Source organism: Linepithema humile, chromosome 7 (genome assembly GCF_040581485.1).
Source record: "Linepithema humile isolate Giens D197 chromosome 7, Lhum_UNIL_v1.0, whole genome shotgun sequence".
Taxonomy (NCBI): domain Eukaryota; kingdom Metazoa; phylum Arthropoda; class Insecta; order Hymenoptera; family Formicidae; genus Linepithema; species Linepithema humile.
The window spans coordinates 7,460,917-7,487,118 of NC_090134.1; the positions used below are offsets into that span (position 1 = coordinate 7,460,917).

The window sequence follows — 26,202 nt, forward strand, 5'->3', positions numbered from 1 at the left end:
CGAGCAATGTTCGTGAACGCGCAGTGCACAAGCTCTGTGATTCACCGCAATTTTTTCGCGTCGCCACGTGGATTATATAATTTTTCCATAAACGGTTATACGATCGACCTCAGACAGCAGACGCTGTGAAGGTCTCAGGACGGGTATTCTCAAGGTCTTTATACGCTCATCGACGGGCCATCGCTCAAAATCGCTTCATTTATCTCAAATATAATTTATCTGTTTAATTTATAACTTACGCCATTTTACATTCACTCTAATTCAATTTACGATCTGTTCAAATTTAGAAAAAAATCATTAATTTAATGAAAAACAATTTTTCAAAGTACCTTAATTAATTAAAAATTAAATTTGGCTCTATCATAAATTACATTTAATATGTATCATCCTTTTTGTGGTTTAAAAGTTTTGTTTCCGGCTGATATTTTGTTGCTCGAGATTCGCGTGCGCTCGACTCGGAGGCCGACGGTCAAAGAGGATGATTCGTTCGGTAATTGCATACCGCAGTACAACTGGGACGTCCGGCAAAATAAATAAACGGTCCGTACCATTGCGTGCCGCGACCTTATATTTTATTCAACAAGGCAAAAGGGAGCGGTAAGCTACGCGTTCTGCAGCAGCTTGCTTCTTTAAGCCACTGAATTTTCCCGTAAGCGTCCTCGCCCGACGGCCGCGATCGGCTCATCGATTCGCTTGTCGATACAGAAATTTATTGCGATGCGCACGCTTTTCCGTCAACGGCGGAATTTCCGCAGTTTAAGAGACCCTGTTGAATATTTCATTCTCGAGCGTCGCGCATCCTCGTGTCGCGCATGGGACACATGAGAAGTCTTCCTGCATATTTTACGTTTATGAAGAATTCACGCGGAGCATTCCGTCGTGTTATTTTTTAAAGAAAAGTATTCATGTTGATAAAACTTACATCATTGAACAAAATTATGAGCTCGCAAATTTGCATAATAGCACTTATAAAAACATTTTAGACGGCTCCTTATTCATTTCTTTAATTATATAATTAAATTGAGAATTGTTCTCTCTCACTTTCTCTTTGAACGCTAAATTGTATTTCTAATTATTGATCTAAGGAGATAGCAAAGGAAATTATATATAGAAGAGACGTGGAAATGATATGACCTTGTGCGTTTATTAAATGAATTTTCTTTGTACCTCGCGTGCAAGCCAACGTGATTCGTGAACTATGATATAACCGCGAGGATATGGATCTATAAAATTATTACGTGCGGAAGCATTATCTAACAACTGACATTTTATAAAACATTTAATTCCACAGATGATACGACAAAGTTCAAACAAACTTGATACGTGAAATAACTTGTCTTTAATCATTCTTATTCTCTCGATAAATCGAAAATCCCACAATTTTCGCTAATAAATTTTTTTAAATTATCTATTCTCTAAAAAATAAATAGCAAGAGTATATATAGAGTTTAAAATATAAAGAGTATCAAGCTTTTTGATGCAAATTTCTTTTCTATAAATAACTTTTTAAATTAACTTTGATTTGGTTTTTTCATAAAAGATATCGGGATTAAAAAGTTGCAAACAAATTTGAATAACGTTGGCTTCGCGACGTGATTTGCTCGCAAATCGCAAATCAAAATTGACGACGAGTTTCTTGGCGAGTCATCGGGAGCAGCGAAGCGTGACTAAATAAGAGCAGAATGAAGGAGTCACAACTGAGTCGGAATCTTCCTACGAGTATTAAAAATCGGTATACTTTAAGATACTAAGGTCATAAGTTCTGCGTGGTTACGCTATCGATCGGTCACGCGAGAAAGTTTCCATCCCCGATGAATTTCACTGGATGCGCGCGTTCGAAGTAGAGATTCCGTTCATGTCTCTGATTTGAGTATGATTTCATCATTCATCGAATGCAAATCACATATACAGCACGTGCATTGCTCTAATAAACGCAGCAAATTTCAGTCTCATCCGCGTGATTTATCTCACATACTGAAGTTCAGTAATGTATGCGTACACGAAGCCAGACGACACAACAGTATCGCAAAGACTTGTCAGCTTGTCAGTCTGGCGCCTCACATTTTGATACGCAATAGTTCCTTTTGATTTCTCATTTCGTCTTTTGGAAATTTTTCTTTGGCAGAAACAGGAAATAAAATATAAATTTATAAAAATCACATCACGTATGTCAATATCAAATTAATTTCGCTTTTGCCATAAGCATTTTCTTTTTACAAATCTCTTTCATTTCGATGTGTATTTTATTTTAAGATTTTGTGATTATTGAAACATTATAATAAATTAAATTACATATCGATGCCATAAATCCAAAACCTCGTAATTAAAAAATTTTACCGGAGGCATTAAAAACTGTTTATTTATAACATATTCCGATGAATTTGTCAAAATTTGAATTTGAAATGATTTTTACTGTTTTAATGGTTTTAATTTCAAACTTTTACCAATCGATAGTGCTTCAAAAATACTATCACAATAACAAAAAAAGTAAAATTGATCAAAAATTCGAGATATAAGATTTCAAACTTAAAAGGTATCGATATATAAAAATAATTTATATCATAAAATTGAAGTATTGACATGTATCGCGCTATATTTATGTTGTATTTATTATATCAGCGCTAAGTAATTGATTTCCCGCCGTTATCCTAATCTCCGTGACAGAATTTTGCTTGCTCATTGCCTAATAATGCTCCTTATCGATGTTTGTATGCGCGATAAGTTCCAGTACAATAAATCGACCGGCTGGCACCGACGTCACGCACTCGATATCACCAAATTATCAGCGCTCATTAAATTATTATATCGCGAGACTAAAAGAGCACGGGAAAGAAATCACTCTTCCATAAGAACGCGGCCACCTTTCGCGCCTTATCGGACGAAGAATTTCGCGACGCCTTCACGCGCGACCACGTTACGCGCGTGTGCCGTTGCGAAATTCTAGGTCGACAATGACGAGGAACGTGATCGAGTGATGAGACTCGCAACAAAGAACTTTTTTTATTCCCGAATGCATACATTATCTGACGTTTCAACCGAGTTCAAATACCTGAAATAAGTCGCTTGTAAAACAACACGGAAATTTCTTTTATCTCCGGTAACAACTAGTTCGAGACGGAACGCCGAGATCAATAGCCTTCGTCGCTGCAACTGTTTTGCAAAGATACAAATATCTAGTATCGATTACGTTAGCAATTGTTAGTATAACTCTTTATGCGGGTGGTTTAAAATAGACAATGCAAGCGCGGCGCGCGTAAAAAAAAGAGAAAATCGTCGAAGGAAAAACTGCACCTACTCACAAATTGACTGAGCCTTCTAACGTAAATCTATTGAATTTCAAATTGTTCTCAAACAAATGTCACGTTGCAAAAATAGAATTGCAAATGTGAACAAACAAACAAAACAAAAATTAATAAATTCGTGTACATATACACAATATTTCTACGCAATGCAATTTTTTGTTTTAATAAAAGATAAGATTACTCGCGTTTTTAAGTCCAAAGGTGAAAAATCTGCCATTCAAATAATTTCCGGTAACAGGTTAAGACACCTTGCGCACAGCGCGCGGAATATTCAAAGGCGAATAGCAGATTAAACAAGCTCGCGAAGCCAGAGTAATTCTTCGCGTAAACCGAAGATCACCTTGCACCGCGTACCTGGAAGCAGCTATTTTTAGACAGAACTGTTGATTCGTGGCTAAATATAAGTTTAATTTATTAGCGCGCTATAAAGTCGACGTATGGGAGCATACGTCGGTACGGACCATCGCGGTAAACACAGCGAAACCGGTAAACACAAAGACGACACTACTACTATTCTCTTCTTAACGCGGCTTTTGTTAGGATGTCAGTAGTCAGGTGACATCGTTTCGGAGACAAACAGATTTCAGGACCATCTGGTGTCTGGGAAAAAGGTCGCGTTAAATGATGAAATCTATATTTGAATGTTGAAGTTGCTGACTGTGAATTGCATGTGTTATTAATCTCAAAAACGAATGGCGAAAATGACAATTACACTAACTAGCGTTTAATTTCCGATCTATTAAAATTTCCGATTTAATCGCAAAAATATTTCAGACCAAAGACGTGGCATATAAATCAATAAATTTTTTATAACATTTTGAATTTTGATTGAAAAATTAAAAACAAGAAATGGCGAATGTGAAATTCGTTATAAAGTTTATGCAAAGCCGACGATGAATCGATATATGATAATAAATCGATAATCACAATCAACCCGTACGTATTGTATGCAGGATTACATAACACGCACGCGCCGATTCTTCACACAACATTCTTTTACACGTGCAAATCGAATTATCAGCAGTTTCGTTCAAAATTGTTTTCGAACACAAAATACTTGGCTAATAAAAGATGCACAACATTCAACGCTGTTGCTAAAAATAACCGCCGCGTATATGCGCATTTCTTTTTTCAATCAGGACAAGTCTCACAGGAAGATCAGGATAAAATACAACAAGAATCATCCGATTCCTCGTCGACGTTGACGATCCAACTTCTCCTCCTTTCGAATATGTTAACGACAAATTTTAGATTCAACTATGCATCTATTATTTCCATACATTTTGCAAAATATATCTCCGTTAAATATTCCTTTATCTACGTTAAATATTCCTTCTGCAAATATCATATCGCATCCTGCTTTGCAAGAAAAGTGGCACAAGTCGAAATTTTTCGAATTTTGTATTGCGTGCGGATCATGTTCTACGTCGGCCTTCAATCAGGAAAAGTGACTAAACAATTTTATATTTCTGACTTGTGTCACTTTTCTTGCGGGGATACGATATTTCAATATTGAAAATAATTTATTGTCTCTTGTTTAAAATTGTATATTACGTTACCTATAAAATATATTTTCTGCAAATATTAATTATTCAAAATATCTGGATATTTTAACATATCTTAGCTGGTGTTTATAAAATAGAAGACATCATAAAAACAGCAGTAAAATTAAGAATACATAATTTAGGATGTACTTGGCTACATTATGAATGCTAATCGAATTCCACAAAAGCTATTAGATCGATATTTTACGACGAGAGAAATCGATTCGGTTGAGAAACGACACGTGTCAATCACGTGAATGCATTTTACCGCTCGTAAAGCGCCATTCAGGTTGTGACCCCTAATGGAGAGAGAAGGTTAGGCATTTGCTCACTTCCTTCATTTAAGGAAATTGCTTATTCTGACGTATATGTGAGTGAGCGTGCGCGCGACGTGTGCATTGTATTCGCATAATTTCAGAGCACTTCGTATACAGAGAGAGAGGCTTCATAAAGAATTTCTTTTTAACTTTTTTAACCGACGCGCTTAGAGCTCCGTGACTGATATCTCGATAAGAATTTTAAGAATTTTGAAAGTCAGCGTAATCTAATATTTCTTATTTCATTTCAACCTGACCTAAATTCAGCATAATTTAAGATTGAGGATCAATTACGAAAACGACAAGAATAACAAAGTATAAGACGACCAAAATAAAAAATAACAATATAGTGCAATATTTACATGCTGCCAACAAATACTATTTTATTTACATCGCACTAGAGGTAAATATGCTGCACTACATGCGCTATTTAAACTCATTAGTATGCAGAAAACCTACACTTGTGTAGGCTCGTCGTCACATATTTTCATTGAGCATAAAGCAAAAACTTGTTAACGAATTTCTTTATGTCCAACGAAAAATTACAAATTATAATGAGCGGCTACAAAGTCCAGTGAATAGGTGACACAAACTGTTTTCTCACGCCGTGCGGTCGTTTCGTCGAAACGATTTACGCAAAAGCAACACAAATTGAATTTACGTGGGACTTTACGTAGGAAACCTTAAGAAAAGCCTCAATTATTTGCCTCGTCACATGCCTAACGAAAATAAAAGCGAATTTACATGGCTCACTCGTGACCATCGCGACGAATGAATATTCCGGAGTACGACGAGGCGTATGAAGTGAACAATTGGGTCGTATGACTAAATATACAAACAAAATACTTCGGAAACAGGAGACAGACGCAAAAGCGAGCTGCGTCTCGGTGTAAAATCGCGAAGTAACGACGTCACGCGATGGCTTATATAAAAATTTATAGAGCAAGAAGTAAAAGTGTGTCCACGCATTAGTAAACGTCTCGGGAGAGCATCTCGACAGCTGGTTCGAGACCGATATATGCACGACGCATGCAAAACGCGAGAAAGGAGAGAGAACACTTTTGCATTTTCTACGACGCATATTGAATTCTTCAAAAGATGATTATCGCCACTTAAGAAAGTCGGCTACTCTGCCTTCACTTTTCGACAGTCTTCGACGTACATTTATAAAACTTGACGCTAACTTATTTCTAGAGAAATTGAAGCTTTTATTGAGAAGATGAAATTTCCAAGAGCCAAAAAGATCTGAAATATTCTTCGATTTGCCGATCGCGAAATAATGATGCAACGTAACTCGAGTAATAATCATGTCTCTGTTATTGCGAATGATATATGTAAGACCAACGTCACGGAATCAGAGTGTTACTATTATCATTCAAAATAAAGTTAACGCCGCTACAAACTGGAATTATTACACAATTTACTGCGTAAATGTCACGCCATAAGCAACAACACACTCGGGAACGAATGCCGGATATAGAAAACAATATAAGCGTCGGCAATAAACGAGAAGAAAAAAAGAGCTTCGGGCGGGGGTTATCAGACCCCCCGTGAGCTATCGATGTGTTTTCGTCACACTTATCTCTACCGCCACTGAAGACGACAACAGGGATTGTTATTGACACTGTAACCTCGGAGTTGCACGCGCAACTCCATTTAGATCATATAACACTTATAACAGAAAATAGAAAAACAGAAACCGTCCAAAACGGATCAAATTATCATTGAAGCTAGCTTTTATAGAATCTTTCAAGCGCTTTTTCTTACTTGGCGAATTAATTTTCTTATTTTATAGTAAAAAAATGCTTATTCGTTCATTTTTCTATTTATTTGTATCTCAGTTTTATTTTTTCTTTAAAAACATGTATCACGTATCTATTTTTAAATGTAAATAACTGCAAGAATAATTGGTGTCATTTTTTATCAAAATAAAATACGATCTTTTGTAAAAAAATTGGAAACTCTTTCGGGAAAATCTGGTCTAAATTGTAATTTTATTTTATCTTCAGAACTAATCTTCTTATGAAAGATCGTATTTTTGTAAGAATTTATTATGCAGCATATCTTAGTTTAATCACTGATTGTTCTCGCATTAATCTACAGATATATCGAACGTGTCAGATATCTGCGAATATATTTATGTGTCTATTAATGAGATGAGATACATATACAGTATCGGAGCGTCAATGAACGTCGCGGCATTCAATGTGTTAAAGCGCGAACTTGACATTGCATGTGTCTTCGCTCGGCTCATTAAGTGGATCATGCCGATAACAAGTTTGACATGTTCGGACAAAGGCGGCTTCTCGGAGATATATTAAGTTTGAATCATACACGCCTGGCTCATGCTCCAACCACGCTCATCGCTCTCTCTCTCTCTCTCTCTCTCTCTCTAACGTAGTTTCTCAAACCGTGATACATCATTGCGGACAATATATTGCCAAAAATTTAATGTAATCTAATAAATACACTCTTCATTGAGTTAGCAAAAATAATATGCTAAAAAAAATTGTAAAGCAATTTTCAAACAATAATTCAATTCAGATACATTTGATAAGAAAAAAATGGCGTGACAGAATGTTAAAAGATCATATTTTCATTTTTAGAAACAAAAGATTTTTGTATAAATTAAATATCACATTCCAATAAAAAGAATGTCTTTTTGCGATGTTATATAATATCACAGATTAAGCGCGTTACAGCCGATTCGTTCTCTACGCTATCATAATGCAAGGCCATGTAAAATTACAATCGACATCGTGTATTGCGCATCGCTCGCAAACGTGATCGAATTATTGTCGATAAACACGTTTCATGGAAGCCTCGCGATATCACGTGTCATAAGTGATGATCGTCTATAATCGATAATATAATATGCCGGCCATGTCGAATGTCGCGCTAACGAAGCAGAGGTGCATTCATGATGACGTGGATAAATATTCATATCAATTTTCACAACGTAGCTATCCGCAAATAACCACCCGCACGCGTAATTTTAACCACCACTTCATGCACATAATAACAGTCTAATTGCTGCTGCTTATATACATAATATCACATAAATGTGTCTACAATGAGATTATGAAGCGAATAATATAAAATAAATAAACGCTTAAAAATTGTAAATAATAAAATGTAGAAACGATTAAAAATGAATTTAAAAAATAGCTGCTTCTCGACTTTTAATTATTTTGAGAGATAAAGCTTTTGCGTATCGAATGCGACGAATTTATGTTAATGTTAATGCGGTTAAACTTTAAATCTAGCATCGTTTAGATATCGGTCGTCTTCGTCACGTATAAAAAAAGAAACAATTCGCGTCTAGACGCTGCACTTTGGATTCTTAGATTCTGACTCGTGAACGCCAAGAGTGATGAGTTCGTTGCTGCGGGATAAATTTAAATCGTGCCGATGCCTTTCGTAGAATAGGTCACATAGCCGATAAATGCGCAGATCGTTGACGCTCAAACGCATGTTACTTTTTTCCGAGATTCTAAGGTAAAACAGTTTCTCTTACAATAAAAATTAATTTTTAATTAAATCCAAATCAATTGAATGTGCAAATCCAGAACCACCAATTATATCGCAATTCTGAAAACCGGGATATTAATGAACGGAAGAAATGCGCGGTTTCGGAGGAACGCTACGGAATGCGGAATGATTCCCTTATCGCTATCACTTGAGCCCGCTATTAAAGTTGAGAGGTCATGCATTCACATGCGCAGGAGAATTTCGATAAACCCTCTTCCGCGGAAAATTTTGTGACGATCTTTCGGTTTCGCTCGAAATGATGAAACTTTCTCACAATATTGAGGAGGATGAAATACAGAAGAAAACAAACGTGGACAAGTGGCAAACATCCGTTTCTTTAAGCGTACTTTTCTATATCTTTGTTTTCTTTTTCTCTTTCTCTCTCTCACGAATGTTTGATTATATTATACTTGTTTCGCCGAAAATGCAGACGGTGAGAAAAGAGCAAACGAAAGAAGCAGATGAAAGATCTCGTTACGCTGTCCGCAGAGTGTCACATTAGAAATAAAGATCACCGCGGGGCGCTCACGTGTATTTCAAATCTCGCTGTATACACAAGCCACGTGTAACGAAAACTACTTAGAACGCACGCGTGCACGCGTAATTCCATCTCCTGAACTTGAACTTGTCCGTTTTTTAATTCTTCAGCAATTCTTTAATTCCCTTTCTTTCCCATGTAATTAGATGCGGCAAGGAATTGTGCAACAGCAATAAAAGCTGAAGCAATTAAGCAAAAAAAATGCATTTACGTAAAGAAACAAAAGGCGCCTCAAGAAAACAAGTTGAGAAAAGATCGGCATGAGTCTATTTTGAGACTACGTTTCAAAAATAGTGTTCAAAGAAATCGATGAGAACCATTTTATGAAATTAAATCAACGATCTTCGAAATTAAAGATTGATCTAAAGTTTCTTTTTACGATTCACACTTAAAATATTGAAATATTTCATTTAAATAGCATCATCAAAATACTGTGATATCTCTTTACAAATAAATTACCAATGTTTCTTTTCATTTAAAAAAGACCTCTTGATTGCCATCTAACGAGCAACTACGTAAAACCAAATCGTTGATATAGTAGAGAACTACTGACATTTATGAACAATTATACCAGACACAAAATTAATTTATCACGTTTGGCATTTTATTTTATTTAAAAGTTCAAACATAAAAAAAAGAAATACGATATAAAATATTATATAATTATATACTTTAAATTAAAAAATTGAATAATTCTAAAGTATTTCTCACAGAAACCAAACATCAAATAAGTGATAAGATATATCTATAATTTGTTATATATTAATTATATCAACCTGCTCTTTATTTACGTAGATAACTCGTTTGTTTTGAAATGATTAGAAAGCCGTAAAAGCTATGAAGACTGATGAATCTGCAAAAAGGCAAATAATATACCCTTCGAAGACGGCGAATCAAGGAGTGTCTGCTTTACTTCCTCCCTTCTCCCTTCTCATAATAAAGGATACTCTTTATCTACACGATTAGTCCACGTGCGAGACGTATACTTAACACCACCACCAACATCGACCTCGCCACACGTCGGGTTCTTGGGAAGAAAGGCGATAGCCAGCGTGGATCCAATTTTGTCGGAAGATCGAGTTTCGTGCCCTTCGCGTGCGTGTTGGTACATTATAATAATAGAGTCGCGGGGCGAGACGCGACGATAAGGAACGTCGCGTCTCACGATCGATCCTTCCGAGAAGATCCACGTTTTCGTTCAAGCGCCGTGATTCATCCTCGCGGGAACATCGCGGATTATTAGCGAGCGGCGGAAATACGCAAAAAAAAACATAGACGCGGACCAAATGGAATCAGCCAACAAAATGGAATGGCAATCGATTCTACGAAATTTAATTCGCCGAGATGAATTCTATGTCTAAAAATCGGGGAACTCCCTTTGCGCTCTCTTCTTTCGCATTTTAAAATTTATTCAGAATAAAGCAGTAATATTATGACTTTAGATTTTTATTTCGTATAACATAGAGAAAATTAAATAATTTGATTATTTAATTGAAATCAATAAAATCCTTGATTTCGCGAGCGTCATATGATTAATTTCGCAGAAGTGGCTCTTTTTCGATTTATTTTAATTTGCCTGTGATCTACAGCGATGATGAGAACGTAAGTAAAAACTTGACTACATTATATTTATCAACTTTTTTGCATCAAAATTTATGTATTTTGTGATAGCACTAAAATTTAAAAGATGTGGTAAACACGTCTTAAAAATGTTTTATCTTCCTCAAGTGTGTTTGAAATAAAGTTCAGACTTTGATGTTCTTTGGAAAGAGCTCTTTTAACGGAGTATAACTTCAAAGGTGAATGTAATCGAGAACAGTCCAAGCGAGCTTCTACGAGGAAAATTCCATTGCGTAAAGATTACGCTTTGCAAATCTAGCATTTCCGTCGCCGTGTCGGCGTTAATTTATTCATTATGGTCGAATAAAAATTGAAGGATGAAAGTACGAGCGATTTGTGCAAGCAAATGCCCTACGTTTCATTTTTTTTTTTTTTTTTTTTGTCGAGAAAGTTAAAGACCTGTGCAAACATGCGCGAATTTTGTCACGCATATTACAATTTACTCGTGCCGCAATTACTGTTGAATCCTGATATCGTACGCAACAGTCGCGCGTGTTCAAAACGGCGCGTGGTATACTGATATGCAATACAAACAATTTTTTACCTTCGAAAATTTTTTACAAAAAATCAATGAACATTATTGTAGAGATTTATTCCGCGCCATTAAATTCTCGCTCTTCAAAATTGATTTTTTACAAATATTTGGATTTTCTCATGCAATTCTTTCTTTATCTTGATATAGCAACACACATATTTTGTATATCTTAGATAGATAGATTAGACAGATTAGATAGATAATGTTTCTATTTTTTTTTTAAAGTGTAACGATATAATTGAACATGGAAATACAAATGTATCTCGATCGCTATTAAATAGTTATGTTATTTAATTTTATTTTGAAAAAAATTGAAAAAAAATTCAGAAATATTAAAACTGTTTATAATTATAAAAATTGAACATCTGTAAACTTTAATATAAATTGCTATCAATTTCTTGCGCGTTTCATCTATTTGTAGAATTTCGTAATTAACAGAAAAATTATAAATGCAAATATTGCATTATAATATGAACCAACAATATACTTCGCTTTTTATACCCTGCAATATCAGCGTCGATACTTCTTGCCTAACCTTCAAACGATCGTGTCTAAAAATATAGCGCAAATAGTCATGCGTTTTGTATAACATACACTATTTCTCTCTCTAATAGTCTTTTATTGTTAGTTAAGATAAGTGATACATAAAAGATAGAAATAATATTTAATATCCAATTAGACACATTTTTTAAAGAACTTATTACATTTCGTAATTTTATATGCCATTTATGTAATGAAAAAAAAAAGAAAAAAATCATTGATCTTTCCGGCTATTAATTATTTATGGAAAAACAAACTAAATTATTTTTTTTATAACGGTATGAACATTTGCAGCTCAATATTTCAAAAATAATCGATAACAGTAATATAGGTGAATTCTCAACTTTTCAATCAAGATAACCTTTTTCCGCGCGAATTCAAGCGCGGAGCGAACAGTATAAAAGGTTTTAGGCTAGGTTGAGTTAAGACGTTATTAAGGCGATTAAAAGTATGACAATGCACTTACTTTTATTAACGTCGAACTTGACGAAACGCCGCACATCCCGAAGAACGTCACGTACGGCCGAAGACGAGGGCGCGAAGTCTGGATCATCGGCGTCGAACGACACGTTTTCCTCGAATTCCGTCAACGTCGTCGTCTTCTCAGTCATGCTTCACTCGAATATTTTGACAAAAGACACGCCTCAAACCTAAAACACGAGTCAAATCGTGTGAACGCTCCGTAAAACATATCGGAGACGTAAAAATCCAAAATTGTTACATTATAAAATTGTTCAACTTTGTTACATTTTATTTATAGAATATACATTTTGTATTATAAATAATTCGCCCAAATTCATGAAATTTATTTCCTCAAATGTTCGAAAAAGCATGTTAAAGACATCTAGCGTGTCGCATCGTTAAATTCTGGTAATTCTTCCGCTGCAAATTCAAGTTATTCGACGAATTTTCTAGGCTAGGCTAACAATGACAATTGAGTGACACGTCAAACATTACGAGGTATGCAAATGAGAGAAGCATTCATTACCTGTATCGATGGTGTGAACGTATTACGCTGACATTCTCAGCTTATCAACACCACTACCGTCGCGATATTCGGTTTCGTTTTCGCGAAAGATTTAAGACGCCGTCGTGTTCCCCCTTTTTTTCTAACGATCCACGCGCGACGACAAGCGGCAGTCGACTGACACCTGACGCGCATTATCGCGCGGGAAAATCAGCGCTGACGAATGATGTGCGGTCAATGTCAGGGCAGTCACGAGTCAATTTCTTCGATTTCGAACGATTTATATACTCGCGATTAAATCATAAAACAAATTGAAAAGCTATAAATTATAAGAATTATAAATTACAAAAGTTTCCGTGGTTTTATAACATATACTATTACTATGTACATTTATACTAAAATATGTTTTCAGTAAAAAATAGCAAAATATTCAAATCTCGTATACATGTATATATGTAGGCGCCCGCAAGGGGGGGGGCAAGAAGGGGCATTTGCCTCCCCCCCCCCCCCGCCGGAATATGACTCTGAATTTTTTAATGAAATATTACATTGCTCGATCCTCAAATAAAAAATGAAATTTTTATAATTTAAATAATATGAATCTTGACTTTAAGCTACACAGGTTTCTCACTATTTTTTTTATTATAACAGAATATTACGTGTAAACATAGCCTCGAGAATTTTAGACTTGCCCCTACCTAGACAAATTTCTGCGGGCGCCTATGTGTATATATTTTTTATTTCTTTCATATATTTATGATACATAACAATATTTCATTAAAAAATATATAAAATAAAAAATATATCGCTTGATTATTACTTTTATAAAATAAGTTATGTATAAAGTATGTAGAGTTCTACATCTCTTAATAGACTTCACACATTTAATAGCATTAAATGTATCAAAAAACTTATATTGTTTCTTTTTTTATTTATCTGTTATATCAAAGCAAATATGTATATTAATTTTCGATCATGTATTCTTATTCTGTAGCATCATAATTAGGAAGAAACTTATGCAATATACATATAAATGCTATATGGCATATACATACAATGCTAACAGCTTCAGTATTTTCTATTACCACATGTCGCATTATTATAGAATACCTGATAAAACTATGTTACAAAAAAAATGTATCTTTTCTTGCAGACCAGCTGTATTAAAAGATATAATTACAAAAATAAATTAAAAATTAGATTAATTATATTAGGATATCAGTTGAACATTATCAGCTAGAATATAAATTATTTACCGCTTTTGTTTATTCGCTTTTTGTATGCCTCCCATAGTTGTTTCTTGTACTCTAAAGTTACTGTTAGCCAATTGTCTGACAGTGCCTCTGTAACGCCTCTGCCGACAACAGCTAAATCGGCACCCGCATTAATAACCGATTGCGGATTGTTGTATTGCTGACCTAAACCGTCGTCACTCTTGGATAACTTAACGCCAGGTGTTAGTTGAAGCAACCCGGGTTGTGCCGAAAGATCGGATTGACTTACGAGACCGACCACTAGATCGGAAGCCATTTCTGCAATCGATACTGCGCTCTTTAGATAATCGCCAGTGGTCAATGCATTCTTGGATGACATCTCGGCGACTAAGAAAACGCCGCGAGGCTCAGTAATGTCTTTCAGTTCGCTCTTCAGCGCATCAATGACGGCCGCGCCGGATACGGGATGCACTGTAACCAAATCGGCCCATTCGGCAATCTTGTATAAGCCATACTTGTATTGCAATGATACAGTATTTCCGATATCGCCGAACTTGCGGTCCTCCATCAATAAAAATTGATGTTGTGTTGCCAATTTCTTAAGTTCAGAAATAAAACTCTTGTTAAAATCTTCTATAATGTCTACATGAATTTTTAGAACGGCGATATGAGGCCCAGTTATATTAGCTAATTCCAAAATCACATCAGCTTTCCTTAGATCAGCCGCCAGACAGAGATTAGTTTCTTTCGTTTCCATTAACTCTAGCAACTTTGAAGACAATGGATTTTTCGTTAATTTTACACGTTCACGGTATGATAGTTTTAATCTATCATTTAGTACACCTATAAACAAAAGTAAACGTTACTATGATAAAATTACCGGCACAATAAGTCTGCAAAAATAATTTACCTTGAATGGAAACGTTCGGCGCTTTATTTGCCGTCAAATAATCGTTAACATCTTTGACAACTTCAGGCGTAATTTTTCCAGCATCAAGAAGATATTTCATAAGTTGCATAGTGCCAAACAAGCTCTTAACTTTGAATCCGTGATTCTCAAGATTCTGCCTGCCGCCTTGCTCTCTATCAATTATCACATATGCCTCTGTTACATTTAGCTGTTCCTTCTTTAAGGCATCGATAGTTTCCAAGATACTGCTACCGCTTGTGATAACATCCTCAATAATCACACAGTTGTCACCAGGCATAAAGACACCCTCAATCAACTTCTTTGTGCCATATGACTTTGCCTCCTTTCTTTTCATTAACATCGGTATATTATTATCTACCGATATCAGGGTAGCTAATGGCAGTGCTGTGTATGGAACTCCGCAAACTTGAGACACCTTTGTGGTATCATCTCGAAGTGTCCACAAAGCTTTTGATAACTTAGACTGTAATAACAAGATAAATTTGAAAATAAAGATAAACTTAGACAAAAAATAAATAAATATAATAAATTTCATATAAAATAAAATTTTGTTTAGAGAAATTCTATTAAGAATTCACTCAAGATTTTTTAATTAAATGTATATTTACCATTAATTTTGGGTATGAAATTATCACTCGTAGATCGAAATATACCGGTGTTCTTAAACCGATTTTTGTCTTAAAGTCTCCAAATTTTACGGCTTGAACATTGTATAAATCTACAGCCAATTCAATTAATAATGCTTCCATTTCGTCTATAATAAAAACAATGTATTAAAAAAATTTATACATATATACAAAATTAGACACTTTATAACGCTCATATAGCGGCGCTTATTTCAACAACTATTTTTCAATAAGCAATTTTTTAATTTAAAACTATTTTATAAATATAATAATTCGTAAATAGATTTTTAGATACCTTATTCACGAAAACTGTAAATTATAATATTATATATCACAAATACTGTGTAGTAAAAAAAAAGAGTAAATACTTCAAAAGTTAATCTTAAAACAATTTTTAAATCTAACCTCTAATTTAATCTTTTTCACGTGTTAGTATCGGTTAATATCACATCATATCCCATGTGACTATCACGTGTGTACTCAATCGACAGTTGTACCAACCGTTATTTTTTCTTAGAGTAATGCCGGATTCACAGTACAATCTTAATGTCCAGTATCCAATAGGAGACTTTTTCTTTTAGAGACAAACATGACATTAAATAAAATTCCTAAAAAGTACATTTTTTTAATTGGATATCTCTGTTGTATATTGGAGCAAGTGAATCTTACATAATAATAGTACAACCAATACAAACCGATCATGTATATGCGAAATTTTAAATTGAGTCGCCGCTCCTGTTTCACAGAAAAAGATGACTGTCATGTTTATTGTGTCAAATTACTGTCCCAAAAAAATACGATAAACAAAGCAAGAATTCGCAAAAAAATATTATAAAACTAGATACAGTAGCGCGACAATTATTAAATAAATAGTGCGAAGTGTTGAAGTGTGTAAGATCGACATAAGAGGACAGGAAGCAATAAATCGCACGATGTGACGTTTAGGTTTACAGTAACACAAATATATTTCATTTTTATTCGAAAACAACAAACACATCTAGAGATCGCAGCGAGAAACTTTGCGCGACCGTAAAATGCATATTTTGCAAATGTTTATGTGTTTGTGTGTGTGGACATCCTCTGCTTCTTTAACACACTCACTCAGGTATGTTAATGTTATTAATAACCACAACTCTTTGATTTGTATGCAAACACGAGTGGCGAAATATACATGTGAAAAATTCATGGGAAATTATTGGTATTGTCAAACTCTCATTTGTCTTTATAATTCTTTATAGATTTTTTTCGTAGATTTTCTATTAATTATTATCATTCTATAATACACTTTTTTTGGTCATGTTACAGTTCTTTATTGTTTTTCAAATTTCACTTCTGAGTGTTTCAGATTATCGTGTCATGGTTTGATATTCTGCCTTTCGTTTTTGCACACAAAGTCAAACATCATTAATAATTATGGAGATAAAAAAAAATGTTAAAATGGATGAGATGTAATATTGCAACTGATAGTGATCTCTTTAATGAATTATTGTGAAACGATGCGGCGAAGTACTGTCCAGCCTGTTATGAGACTTTATATGGAGAAACCTCATAATTAGGGTTCTATGTGTGTAACATACGTTTTACAAGATGCAAAATGTTTCGAATGAAGCCGCGCATCCACCTGAGAGTTCTTTCCTGTTTATTCGGTGCCGTTTCGCAATGTGTTCGCGTAACGAAACTCTCTGGTACACACGCACAGCCCTGAATCCCTCAAAGTTCTATGAAGTATAATCGGTGAAAATATTCGTCCCGTATGTCGTTATTATGATTCATTGCCTTCGATGAGTTTGCATGCTCTTATAGGCCGTTACATCGCGACAAGATAAAAACTATCTTGCAGCATTTGGCTGTTGAGAGAATGTTCGCTAAGAATAATTCTGCGTTCAAGGATAATCTCGATCCTGCGTACCGCGAATTCTCTGTATCACGAGTGGCTGATATAAGATTTTTATATTATTTACAAAAGTCATTAGTCATCCTAGAAAGAGAAGAACAGACAAGGATGCTTCTGATTTGTTTGAGAATTCTACGATTTTTATCATCAAAATCAACTGGATTTTTAGTACTTTGGTACCATTAGTCTCGATAATAAAGATCATTGACCCAAATCGTTACGGTAATTTATGCTATTTATAGATTTTAATACACCAGTCGCTCACAGTACGGAGAATCTTTGGTACTACAGGCTCTTGATAATGTTCTCATTATCATGTCGATTATTCAAAGAAAGTGACGGTTGAATCCGTAAGTTGCGCTTTGAATTTGAAGCCGCATCTAAGATCTGTTGACTAAAAATCCACCATATGGTTTTATATTCAGAATAAACTTTACAAATTCCGAACATAGTCCACTGTCGCGCCAAACGTGTTACATGTTCTCAAACATTCCACGTGGAATCTGTATATTACACTCGACTAGATTAAATAAGTCTTTCTACGGTCTTTTTTTTTTTGTTGGTTTATCTCGTTACGCGCCTTCGTTCTGAGCGCTTTCAGACTAACGCTTATAAGATCTAAATACAAGTACAATATAATTAATCTCAATTCTCAATGGCCAAGTCGTTTGGACTCTCTAATTCGATATAATAATTCTCTAGGTACTTTGCTACTGTTTTCCCAAAGTTCGTATAAACCCTGCTAAAATTGCGCCGATCGTCTTCGTCGATGTCGTCGGGTGGCCGCGGCCGAAATGAGATTTATAAGATACTTTTGCTTAAGAGAAATATATCTTCTCTATTTGTAATACAGTTCTCGCTTTACATTAATGAATTTGGAGCTGTCCTAACGATTGATTTATATGGTTTTTATACATGAATGAGTATATGAATATGTATGAATTTGAATAAGAGTACTTTAATAGTATTACACTTCTGATAAATATATGTAAGATCCTACTGTATTCGGTCGGCCACCCGCGTTCCTATTTAAATTTACATCCGAAAAAACTGTATCAAATATTTTTTGACAAATCTCAATAAAAGAAACTGACGGGCTCAAACATTAGTTTTCATAGCAAATTGGAAATAAATTTAATATGCAATTGAAGACTTTGAAAAAGTTTAACTTAAATTATTTGGTGTTTTCTTTTCAAATGCAGCAATGCAATAATTTTGTTCAAGTCTTGTAAAGTTTCAAATTCTATTTTATATAATCTTGTAGTAAAAGTTTTATCATATTGAATAGAGCACGTCAGATTCTATTTACATTATTTACGAAAATCGCTCACACCATTCTAGAAAAAGAAGATCAAAGAAACGTATTTCTGATTCGTTGAAAATTCATTGGCGACGGTTTTTATCGTTAAAAGAAATATTACTTTCAATATCGGAAGTAAATCGTTATCAATAAACCCATCCACTGTATTTTGCCCCATAAAAAAGATCTTACGACTATTCGACTATTTATCTAATTGGAGGAATTGTTTAATTGAGGCCTGTACATTTGGCGCATCGTCAGCGTTAAAATTATCCTTTGGTTGTTATAAATTTTTACGAGCGTGTGTGATGTTGTTTTCTTTACATTGCTGTAAAGGTGAGTTTAAATAGCGGATAGATTCTTGTGCATTTCTGTGTTTACAATTTCCTCGCGATGGTTTGAAAAAGAAATTTTTACATAGAATATGATCGACAAAAATACTTCTACTAGCTTAACAACAATCAAGAACCATCAATCAATGTTAGAAAAAAGATAGTCAAGTAAATATGAAACATTTCTAAAACGGCTACACAAAATAGACATTTAAATTGCACGAATAATTACAGACATGTGCGTCAACAATAACTGTCATGTCAATAACAGATTTTGATATTATCGTGTAATAAGTAATAATTTAATAAAATATGCATCGTGCTTTCTAACGATTGTTACATAACGATATATTGCTCTTCGAGGCGAAGTCTAAAAATACAATCGCATTAAAATTATACCAAATTTAAAATTTGAAAATGCAATATATTAGATACTCTAATTCTCTCGGCTGACGATTTAGTAGAGATAATATCTTCGTTAATTTAATAATATAATTATGCAATAGTGCATTTCTTCAAATCTTTTGAAAACTCGTATATATAAGATGTTCCACACATCTTTGGATCATCAATCCATCAGATCCATCGATTTTAATTATCCTTGAAAAGTTAAAGTGAATATTTCTTCCAGAATATTTGTGTTTATATTAATAATTAACATTAATTACTCGTACGCTGTTCGTAAATAAATAAAAATCAAACAGATGCGCGTAATATTTAATTATTATAGATATAAAAAAAATATTTTAAAAATGCTGTAATTTGATTATTTATTGACTGACTGTAAAAATAGGCCTATTGATAAAATATGTGATCGTGATAACAGATTATTCATTAAAAAGCTAATTAAATTAATTAAAGTCTGTGAATAATTTGAGAAATAATAAATTAATATAATTATACAATAAGTTAATTAAAAATCAATAAAAATTCAATAATCTATTGAACTTCCAGATTCAATAAATTCTAACGATAAAAAAATTTTTTTTTTTTCAACATCCGCATTTGTTTTTTCACGCTTGATGGAATGTTGATTGCACTTGGAAAAGAAACAACGTTCATTGCGTTGCAAAGCATCGTTAATCGCTCTGTGATCGCCTCGTGTCATATATTCACCTCGAACATATAGTAACTCCAATCTGACCAAGTATCAAACATACGAAAATCCTTGACGGTTCTTCGTACTTCTTATTCTCTGAACAACTTATTAAGACAAACTTTACCGATTCGTTTCCACAAACGAAACTTTCTTTGACCCACCAATAGTCGCTGTTTTTCGAAGGATATTGGCACGATTAAAAATCGATATCCTTCGGTCACGAGAAATCGTTCCGATCAGGATCGGATTCTGGCGAAGTTTATTCGTTTGACATGAGCTGGACGCTGTCATCCGCCGATCGATGAAGTCGTCGAACTTCCGACAACGAGCGAATCGGCGTCGGATGAAGTAACGAAAAAGGGTGACAGTGTCGATCTAAAATAAAAAAAATAAGAGTTAGAAATATATTAGAAACTATTTCAGATTTATCAATGAACATTTCTCAGCAGAAAGAATTATTATAAATTTAAGTTAATAAGCATTATACGAGCATGAATTTAAGTGAACACAGTTATAAACTATAATTTGTAATTATCCAATTATTATTCGTGCGAAAATCTTGATGAATATGATTATAAATTGTGCAAGTCTCGTAATTGTTTTATTGATCCAACGATAGCGGTGGAATAGTGAGAGCTATAGCGATACTTTCTGCCGACCGCCCACTTAGGAACCTTAATTTATTCAGCTTAAAAATATAGACATCGTATATATGCGCGTGAAAAAAGGAGAGATAGAGAGCAAGATTGCGCGTGTCTATAAGTGCAATGTCAAGGCCGGGCATAAGTATCTGTTATGAATGGATCGATCTGCCGAAGCTCCGATCCATATCTCCGCGTATATCGTGTCATAGACACGCAGAGAATTCCTCGTCGGTTCGATTAAACAATTTCATTTGCATATACACCTTCATGAATGATTTATGATTATTGCAACACCAACTTTCCGGAAACAAACAGTCTAGTTAGAAACATAGCAATTTTTTATCTACATTTTATTTACATTTGAGAAATCACAATTCCCGATGTGAATTCCAAATGTTAAATGTTTCACATCTTATACGTCGTTATACATTTTTGCGTATGCCCTTTTTTTTTTTTTTTTAATTCTCACCTCTGATATCAGTCGACGGTTCACTTCTGGACAACTCGTGCTCGTTGCCGCGATGCGACGGCGTCTTTGACGGGCTCTTAATTGGTGGTGCCACATCGTTCTTAATGGGAGTGATGCTCTGATCCTGAAGGGGAAATTGGAAGTGACCCGTGGAATTGGGCCACGAAGCCGGGGGCGGACTGCGTACAAGGTGCTCGTGTACCTGCGCCAGTGTGAGAGGATCCGCGTCACCCAATTCCTGAAAATATACGTAGCTATCTTTTTCGGGGAAGTTGACTGACGGTGTTTTCTTATCGCGTTTTACTTCAAGTTTCATTCAAACAACTGTGAACAAACATTCGCCAATCTCATCTTTAATTAAATCTTAAATTAATTCTCTTGGATTCTCATTTCTGAACCAAGAGTTGAAAAAAAAGTACCACCTTTTTTATAAGACACTTTGACAAGAAATTTTAATGGAGCTTTGACGCGGAGAAAAGTAAGATGTTATTTTGCTAGGAATAAAAGTTTCTTATATCTTGCTGCAGCTGAAAATTGTATCGAAGTCTTACCTGCGACATCAAAATCGCATCGTCAGACTCGGACTCCTCGATCGATTCCACGAGGCTTTCTCGACTTGCTAATACCTGCATAATTAGAAAAAATTTGCACAATCGCATCGATCATGTATTATAAAGAAACTTGAATATTTAATGTGTAATAATACGTTGATATACAGAGAAATCAGAGATCGTAAGTCAGACAGAAATCACGCAGATCAAGAAATCACGTAAAAATCACAAAACATGAGAAATGAATCGTATCGCACGCGATAACAGTTTAATAATTTTCATACAAATTGATACTTTTAAAGTGCTGAACTTTAAAGTTCCAATAATTCCTGAATTGCTAAAATTTAAAAGATATTAATTTTTCATAATTGTATTAAATTAAGATAGCTTGAATCGTTTAAAATTCTATTGATTTCAAAATTATTCGATATTGAAAAACTTCCAAAAAAAGTGTCCCGGAAATAAATATTTTATAGGTAATATGATAACCGGGCCGAACCTGTAGAAACGGATTGTCCTGACGACTCAGTCTGAGCGCCTCCATGTCCTGATCGATGTTACGCGTTCTACCGGGTGTCAGGGTCAGAATTGAGTGTGAGGGTGACGGCTGACAGGAGACAACGACGTCCACCGCTGTCACACTCAAGGTCGACGGAATTCGTGACATCACGTTGTCATTTTCCGAGCCGCTTCGACGACAAGCGGTGGTGATAATTGCTGCAAGCAATATCGCTTGTGTTATCGATCACACGCTCTGTGCCTTTTATTAAACCGGCATTAAATATGAAATATAATTCATATAACTTTTTATTAATTGAATATATGAGATAATAAATATTAATTTTATTAAGAATTTATTTCGTTAAGAATAATTTATCAATTTATCTTATCGATTAAATTGAGAAAAATAGGATAAAAGTAACTGAAATTTAGGGTAACTGTCGGCCACATTTAATTATTTAACTTGAGTTAATGGTTAAATAATTTTTGTGTCATATAGTAACATACCGCTTATTATTTCTGCACGGGCGGCTTAATACAGCTCTGTATTATTTTCCAAATAACATAAAATTAATTAAAATTTTCTAATTAAAAGCTTTGGAAATTCTCCAATTAAAAGCTTAGTGCAACAAGATGCATGTAATAATTGCGTCTAATTTTAAATCAACAAAATTGACGGAAGATAAGCAATGAGAAACTTCACACATTTTTCTAGAATGTTACGGATATTTTTCTTAGCGATAAAAAGTTTGCGAAGGATCGCTGAAAGAGATATCTTACCAGGAGTTTCCACCCTGGGCGCACGTTCTATCTCCTCGTCCTCGTTAATCTTCATCCCTATCGCCAGCTTTCTCGATTTGAACAGATTCGTGAAGAAAGCCGCGCCTTTTCGCTTCACCCGATCATACCTATGCGCGCACTCGGACGACACGTGTATCATAATTCGTCTGAAAGTTCAACGTAACGAAAATTATATCGCGTAATCCGTAATTCTACATCGCGATGCTATACGATACATCTCTGAACGACACGTGTATCATAACTCGTCCGAGAGAGTACATATATAGCGTGCAGACTACAATTATAATAATTATCATTTCTTAATGCTAGACGCAGAACAATCTTACTGAAATCGAAAACAAGATTATACAAAGATTTCTTTTTATCAATCGTGCATAGATTTCACAACGGTGCGATTACAGCATTATCGCGAATGTGTGTTTAGTTTCGAAATGAGAGGAAAATTAAGATACTACCATTGTGAGATCAACGAGTTAATTTGCATATTGCTCGTAAGCTGCTTCAGCGAAATGTAACAATGCTGCGAGCTGCGACAATAATTTGACAACACAGCGATACGAGATGCTTAATAAAAGGCGAAAGCGGTAGTAAGTGCCGACTTACACCACTTTCGCTTTTAACCCCTCAATCGTCACCGTTAAGCATCCCCATGATGATTAAGGATCACTCTCGAAATTTCATCGAACAAAGCCTCGAGCTTATTATTCATCGGAGAACCGACGTGGCGAACCAATGATAAACAAAGTAGTGCCGGGACGCGTCGCCAAGTGCGAGACTTGATGTAACAGCCGTTATCAGATTTGTTTAACTAAACGTCAGATTTGCAATATGAGAAGCAGCGTACTGCCAACTGCAGTTACGAAAGGGTGTGCACCTGTTCTTGTGCAGGAGCTCGCGCAGCTGCAGCTGGTGGTGGATGAACGGAGCTTGCGCGAGAAAGGGGTGGCTAAGAATGGGAGGGTGGCGGACAAGACGAGAGAGTGACGAAGGTCCTCAAAGAGCGGAGTGACGTTATTTTTCTTTTTCACTCGATGAGCACCTTCATGACCCATATCTCACGTTTACTTGATTTGTAAGAGATGACTGCTTAAAAAAAAAGAGAAAGCAAAGTTTGCGCGTGCCGTAAACTCAAGGCTTTTAAAGGCCTTTGAAGAGAAAAGTCGCGTAATACTTCTCGATTTTGCGATTGAGATATGTTCGCGTGATTGTCAGTCGTACAATTGAACTTGTATGCTTGCGTGATTATCAATTGTATAATTGGGATTAATTTTCTGTTCTCCATTGAAAGTCGCAAAACGTGTTCAATTGTACTCATCTGTTGTGATATATATTAATAGTTAAGTTACATGAAGAAAAACACTGAATTCGCAATTATTGTTGAAAGAAAGCTGAATTAGATATTCTTTCTGCACATTTTAAAAATATTAGTAAAAAATTGGGACAAATTTCGCAACGTATTTTCTTTGATTGAGGAAAGCTCGAAAGTTGAGGTGGACATTTTGCGAATTAAATTTTCGAGGTCTCGAAATACTCTCTCATGTATACAGGATGATTCAAGAAGACTGGTACTTTTCCAGGAGTGCGCCACGTCGTGCACATTCGATCGATCGCACGAGACTCCGTTTTATACAAGGTGGCTATCGCACACGTGTTGTCGGTGCCACATACATAACGTGCGATCGGTAAACTAACAAAAATTAAACAGAGTAAACTAAAATAATAATAATAATCACACGCGGTCTGCCTGTATAAATAGCGAAGCTGCTTACGGCGTGTAACCAGCGATACCTATGTACAAACGCGGCCTTGACCGGATTGCCTCTTTCAACTACGGGAATTTTTATCAATTTTCAGTACACTTATTTTCTAAATAAAAGTATAACGCGACCAACAATTGTTGAAATCTTCTTGATCGCTTACAGCGTCATTTTCAATATCAAACCCATAAATTATATTACATAAATGTTTCGTGTGAAATTTTATATATACGGTTTTATTCGATCCGATTGAAATCATAAACGAAATTAATTAAGCTCACGACTCGGCTTCTGCGGTTTTGTAACTAACTCGTGTCAGCGCGATAAGATTTTATCATTTATTTACTTTTGCTTTATCCGTCCAAACAACACCATTTCCACATTCAACAATTTCGTGATCACTGAAATTTTCACTAAAATGTTAACTTCTTCAGAAATCTGCAATGATCGAAAGAGCACGCGGCCGATCGAATCCGATCCGAAGCTCGAACTCGTCAAAATTCATCAAAAACGCCTCTACTCGCTTTCCCAACGCTCATTGTTGGCACCAGCTGGACTCCTTGATCTGCAAAAACTATTCACATCTCGACATCCAAACAATCAACCGTCAATGCCGTTTAACGCTCGTTTCGATCCGTAAACACTGGCAGCAATCACTGTATTTTTTATAGTATTTACAGTCGCGTGCTCGAAAAAGGAGAAAGGCAGATCAGTACACGAATGCGTCTTCGAGATAATCGCTGAATTACCTGAGGACTCGCGCACCTGCCGGCGGTGCATCTTCGTTTCCGCGTTTACGCGGAACGGGTACGTCGCGTCGCCGTCGCGATGCGTCGCGACGCCAACAGCGGCAGGGCGCGGCGCGCACGAGAGAGGGTACCGACCGGCACGCCGGTTTCTACACCGGAAAATCAAAGGAAGCCGGCTTATCACTGATATGCGCGCGCGCATTCGCCGTGTGAGGGATGAGAGGAGGAGCAACCCTTCAACTCCGAACTCGTCAATTTGAGTGGATATATGGGGTGTCTCGGAAATCCAGCGTATTTTGCACGATGAAATACGACATCTTTCATCTTACATCCTCTTTTTGCAACAAATATTATCTGCTTATCAGTTAAACGATTAATTTAATTATTTGGATTAATTGTTGTAAATTGCATCACGAGATCGATACGGCCTCCTGAAAGGA

The 26,202-nt window shown here is 35.4% G+C and overlaps 3 protein-coding genes across 7 annotated transcripts in view; all 3 read right to left on the bottom strand.

Moving 5' to 3' along the window:
* Pino (Pinocchio) overlaps positions 1–13,056 on the bottom strand; it is a 38,251-nt gene extending 25,195 nt beyond the window's left edge. The window contains exons 1-2 of the mRNA XM_012373054.2: positions 12,916–13,056; positions 12,394–12,577 (exon numbers count right to left, since the gene is read on the bottom strand). Of these exons, the coding sequence (XP_012228477.1) occupies positions 12,394–12,538 (145 nt within the window). The 5' untranslated portion in view covers positions 12,539–12,577; positions 12,916–13,056. The remainder of the gene's footprint in view (positions 1–12,393; positions 12,578–12,915) is intronic.
* r-l (rudimentary-like) lies at positions 12,657–16,133 on the bottom strand. Its single transcript, XM_012373009.2, has 4 exons — positions 15,961–16,133; positions 15,648–15,793; positions 15,019–15,502; positions 12,657–14,951 (listed from the first exon to the last, which is right to left on the bottom strand). The coding sequence occupies exons 2-4, from the start codon at positions 15,786–15,788 to the stop codon at positions 14,143–14,145; spliced, it is 1,434 nt and encodes a 477-aa protein (XP_012228432.1). The 5' UTR covers positions 15,789–15,793; positions 15,961–16,133; the 3' UTR covers positions 12,657–14,142.
* Positions 16,134–16,605: 472 nt separating this feature from the next.
* Positions 16,606–25,926, bottom strand: LOC105675742 (uncharacterized). Of its 5 annotated transcripts, none has more exons than XM_012373105.2 (6): positions 25,763–25,926; positions 23,236–23,402; positions 22,454–22,671; positions 21,955–22,029; positions 21,404–21,641; positions 16,606–20,665 (listed from the first exon to the last, which is right to left on the bottom strand). In XM_012373105.2, the coding sequence occupies exons 2-6, from the start codon at positions 23,393–23,395 to the stop codon at positions 20,550–20,552; spliced, it is 807 nt and encodes a 268-aa protein (XP_012228528.2). In that variant the 5' UTR covers positions 23,396–23,402; positions 25,763–25,926; the 3' UTR covers positions 16,606–20,549. The 5 variants fall into 5 exon arrangements, with proteins under 5 accessions (XP_012228528.2, XP_012228525.2, XP_012228530.2 ...); XM_012373102.2 differs by lacking the exon at positions 25,763–25,926 and adding an exon at positions 25,360–25,743; XM_012373107.2 differs by lacking the exon at positions 25,763–25,926 and adding an exon at positions 23,892–24,480.
* Positions 25,927–26,202: the final 276 nt, after the last annotated feature.

What these genes read in the sequence shown, in the direction of transcription:
- r-l (XM_012373009.2), bottom strand. Translation starts at nt 15,788, where the DNA reads ATGGAAGCATTATTAATTGAATTGGCTGTAGATTTATACAATGTTCAA. An exon ending in TTTCATACCCAAAATTAATG is followed by an intron (nt 15,503 to 15,647) that starts GTAAATATACAT and finishes TTGTTATTACAG; the next exon opens with TCTAAGTTATCAAAAGCTTT. An exon ending in GCCGAACGTTTCCATTCAAG is followed by an intron (nt 14,952 to 15,018) that starts GTAAATTATTTT and finishes TTTTGTTTATAG; the next exon opens with GTGTACTAAATGATAGATTA.
- LOC105675742 (XM_012373102.2), bottom strand. Translation starts at nt 25,388, where the DNA reads ATGGTGTTGTTTGGACGGATAAAGCAAAA. An exon ending in GCCCAGGGTGGAAACTCCTG is followed by an intron (nt 22,672 to 23,235) that starts GTAAGATATCTC and finishes TATTGCTTGCAG; the next exon opens with CAATTATCACCACCGCTTGT. An exon ending in ACCGTCGACTGATATCAGAG is followed by an intron (nt 20,666 to 21,403) that starts GTGAGAATTAAA and finishes TTTTTATTTTAG; the next exon opens with ATCGACACTGTCACCCTTTT.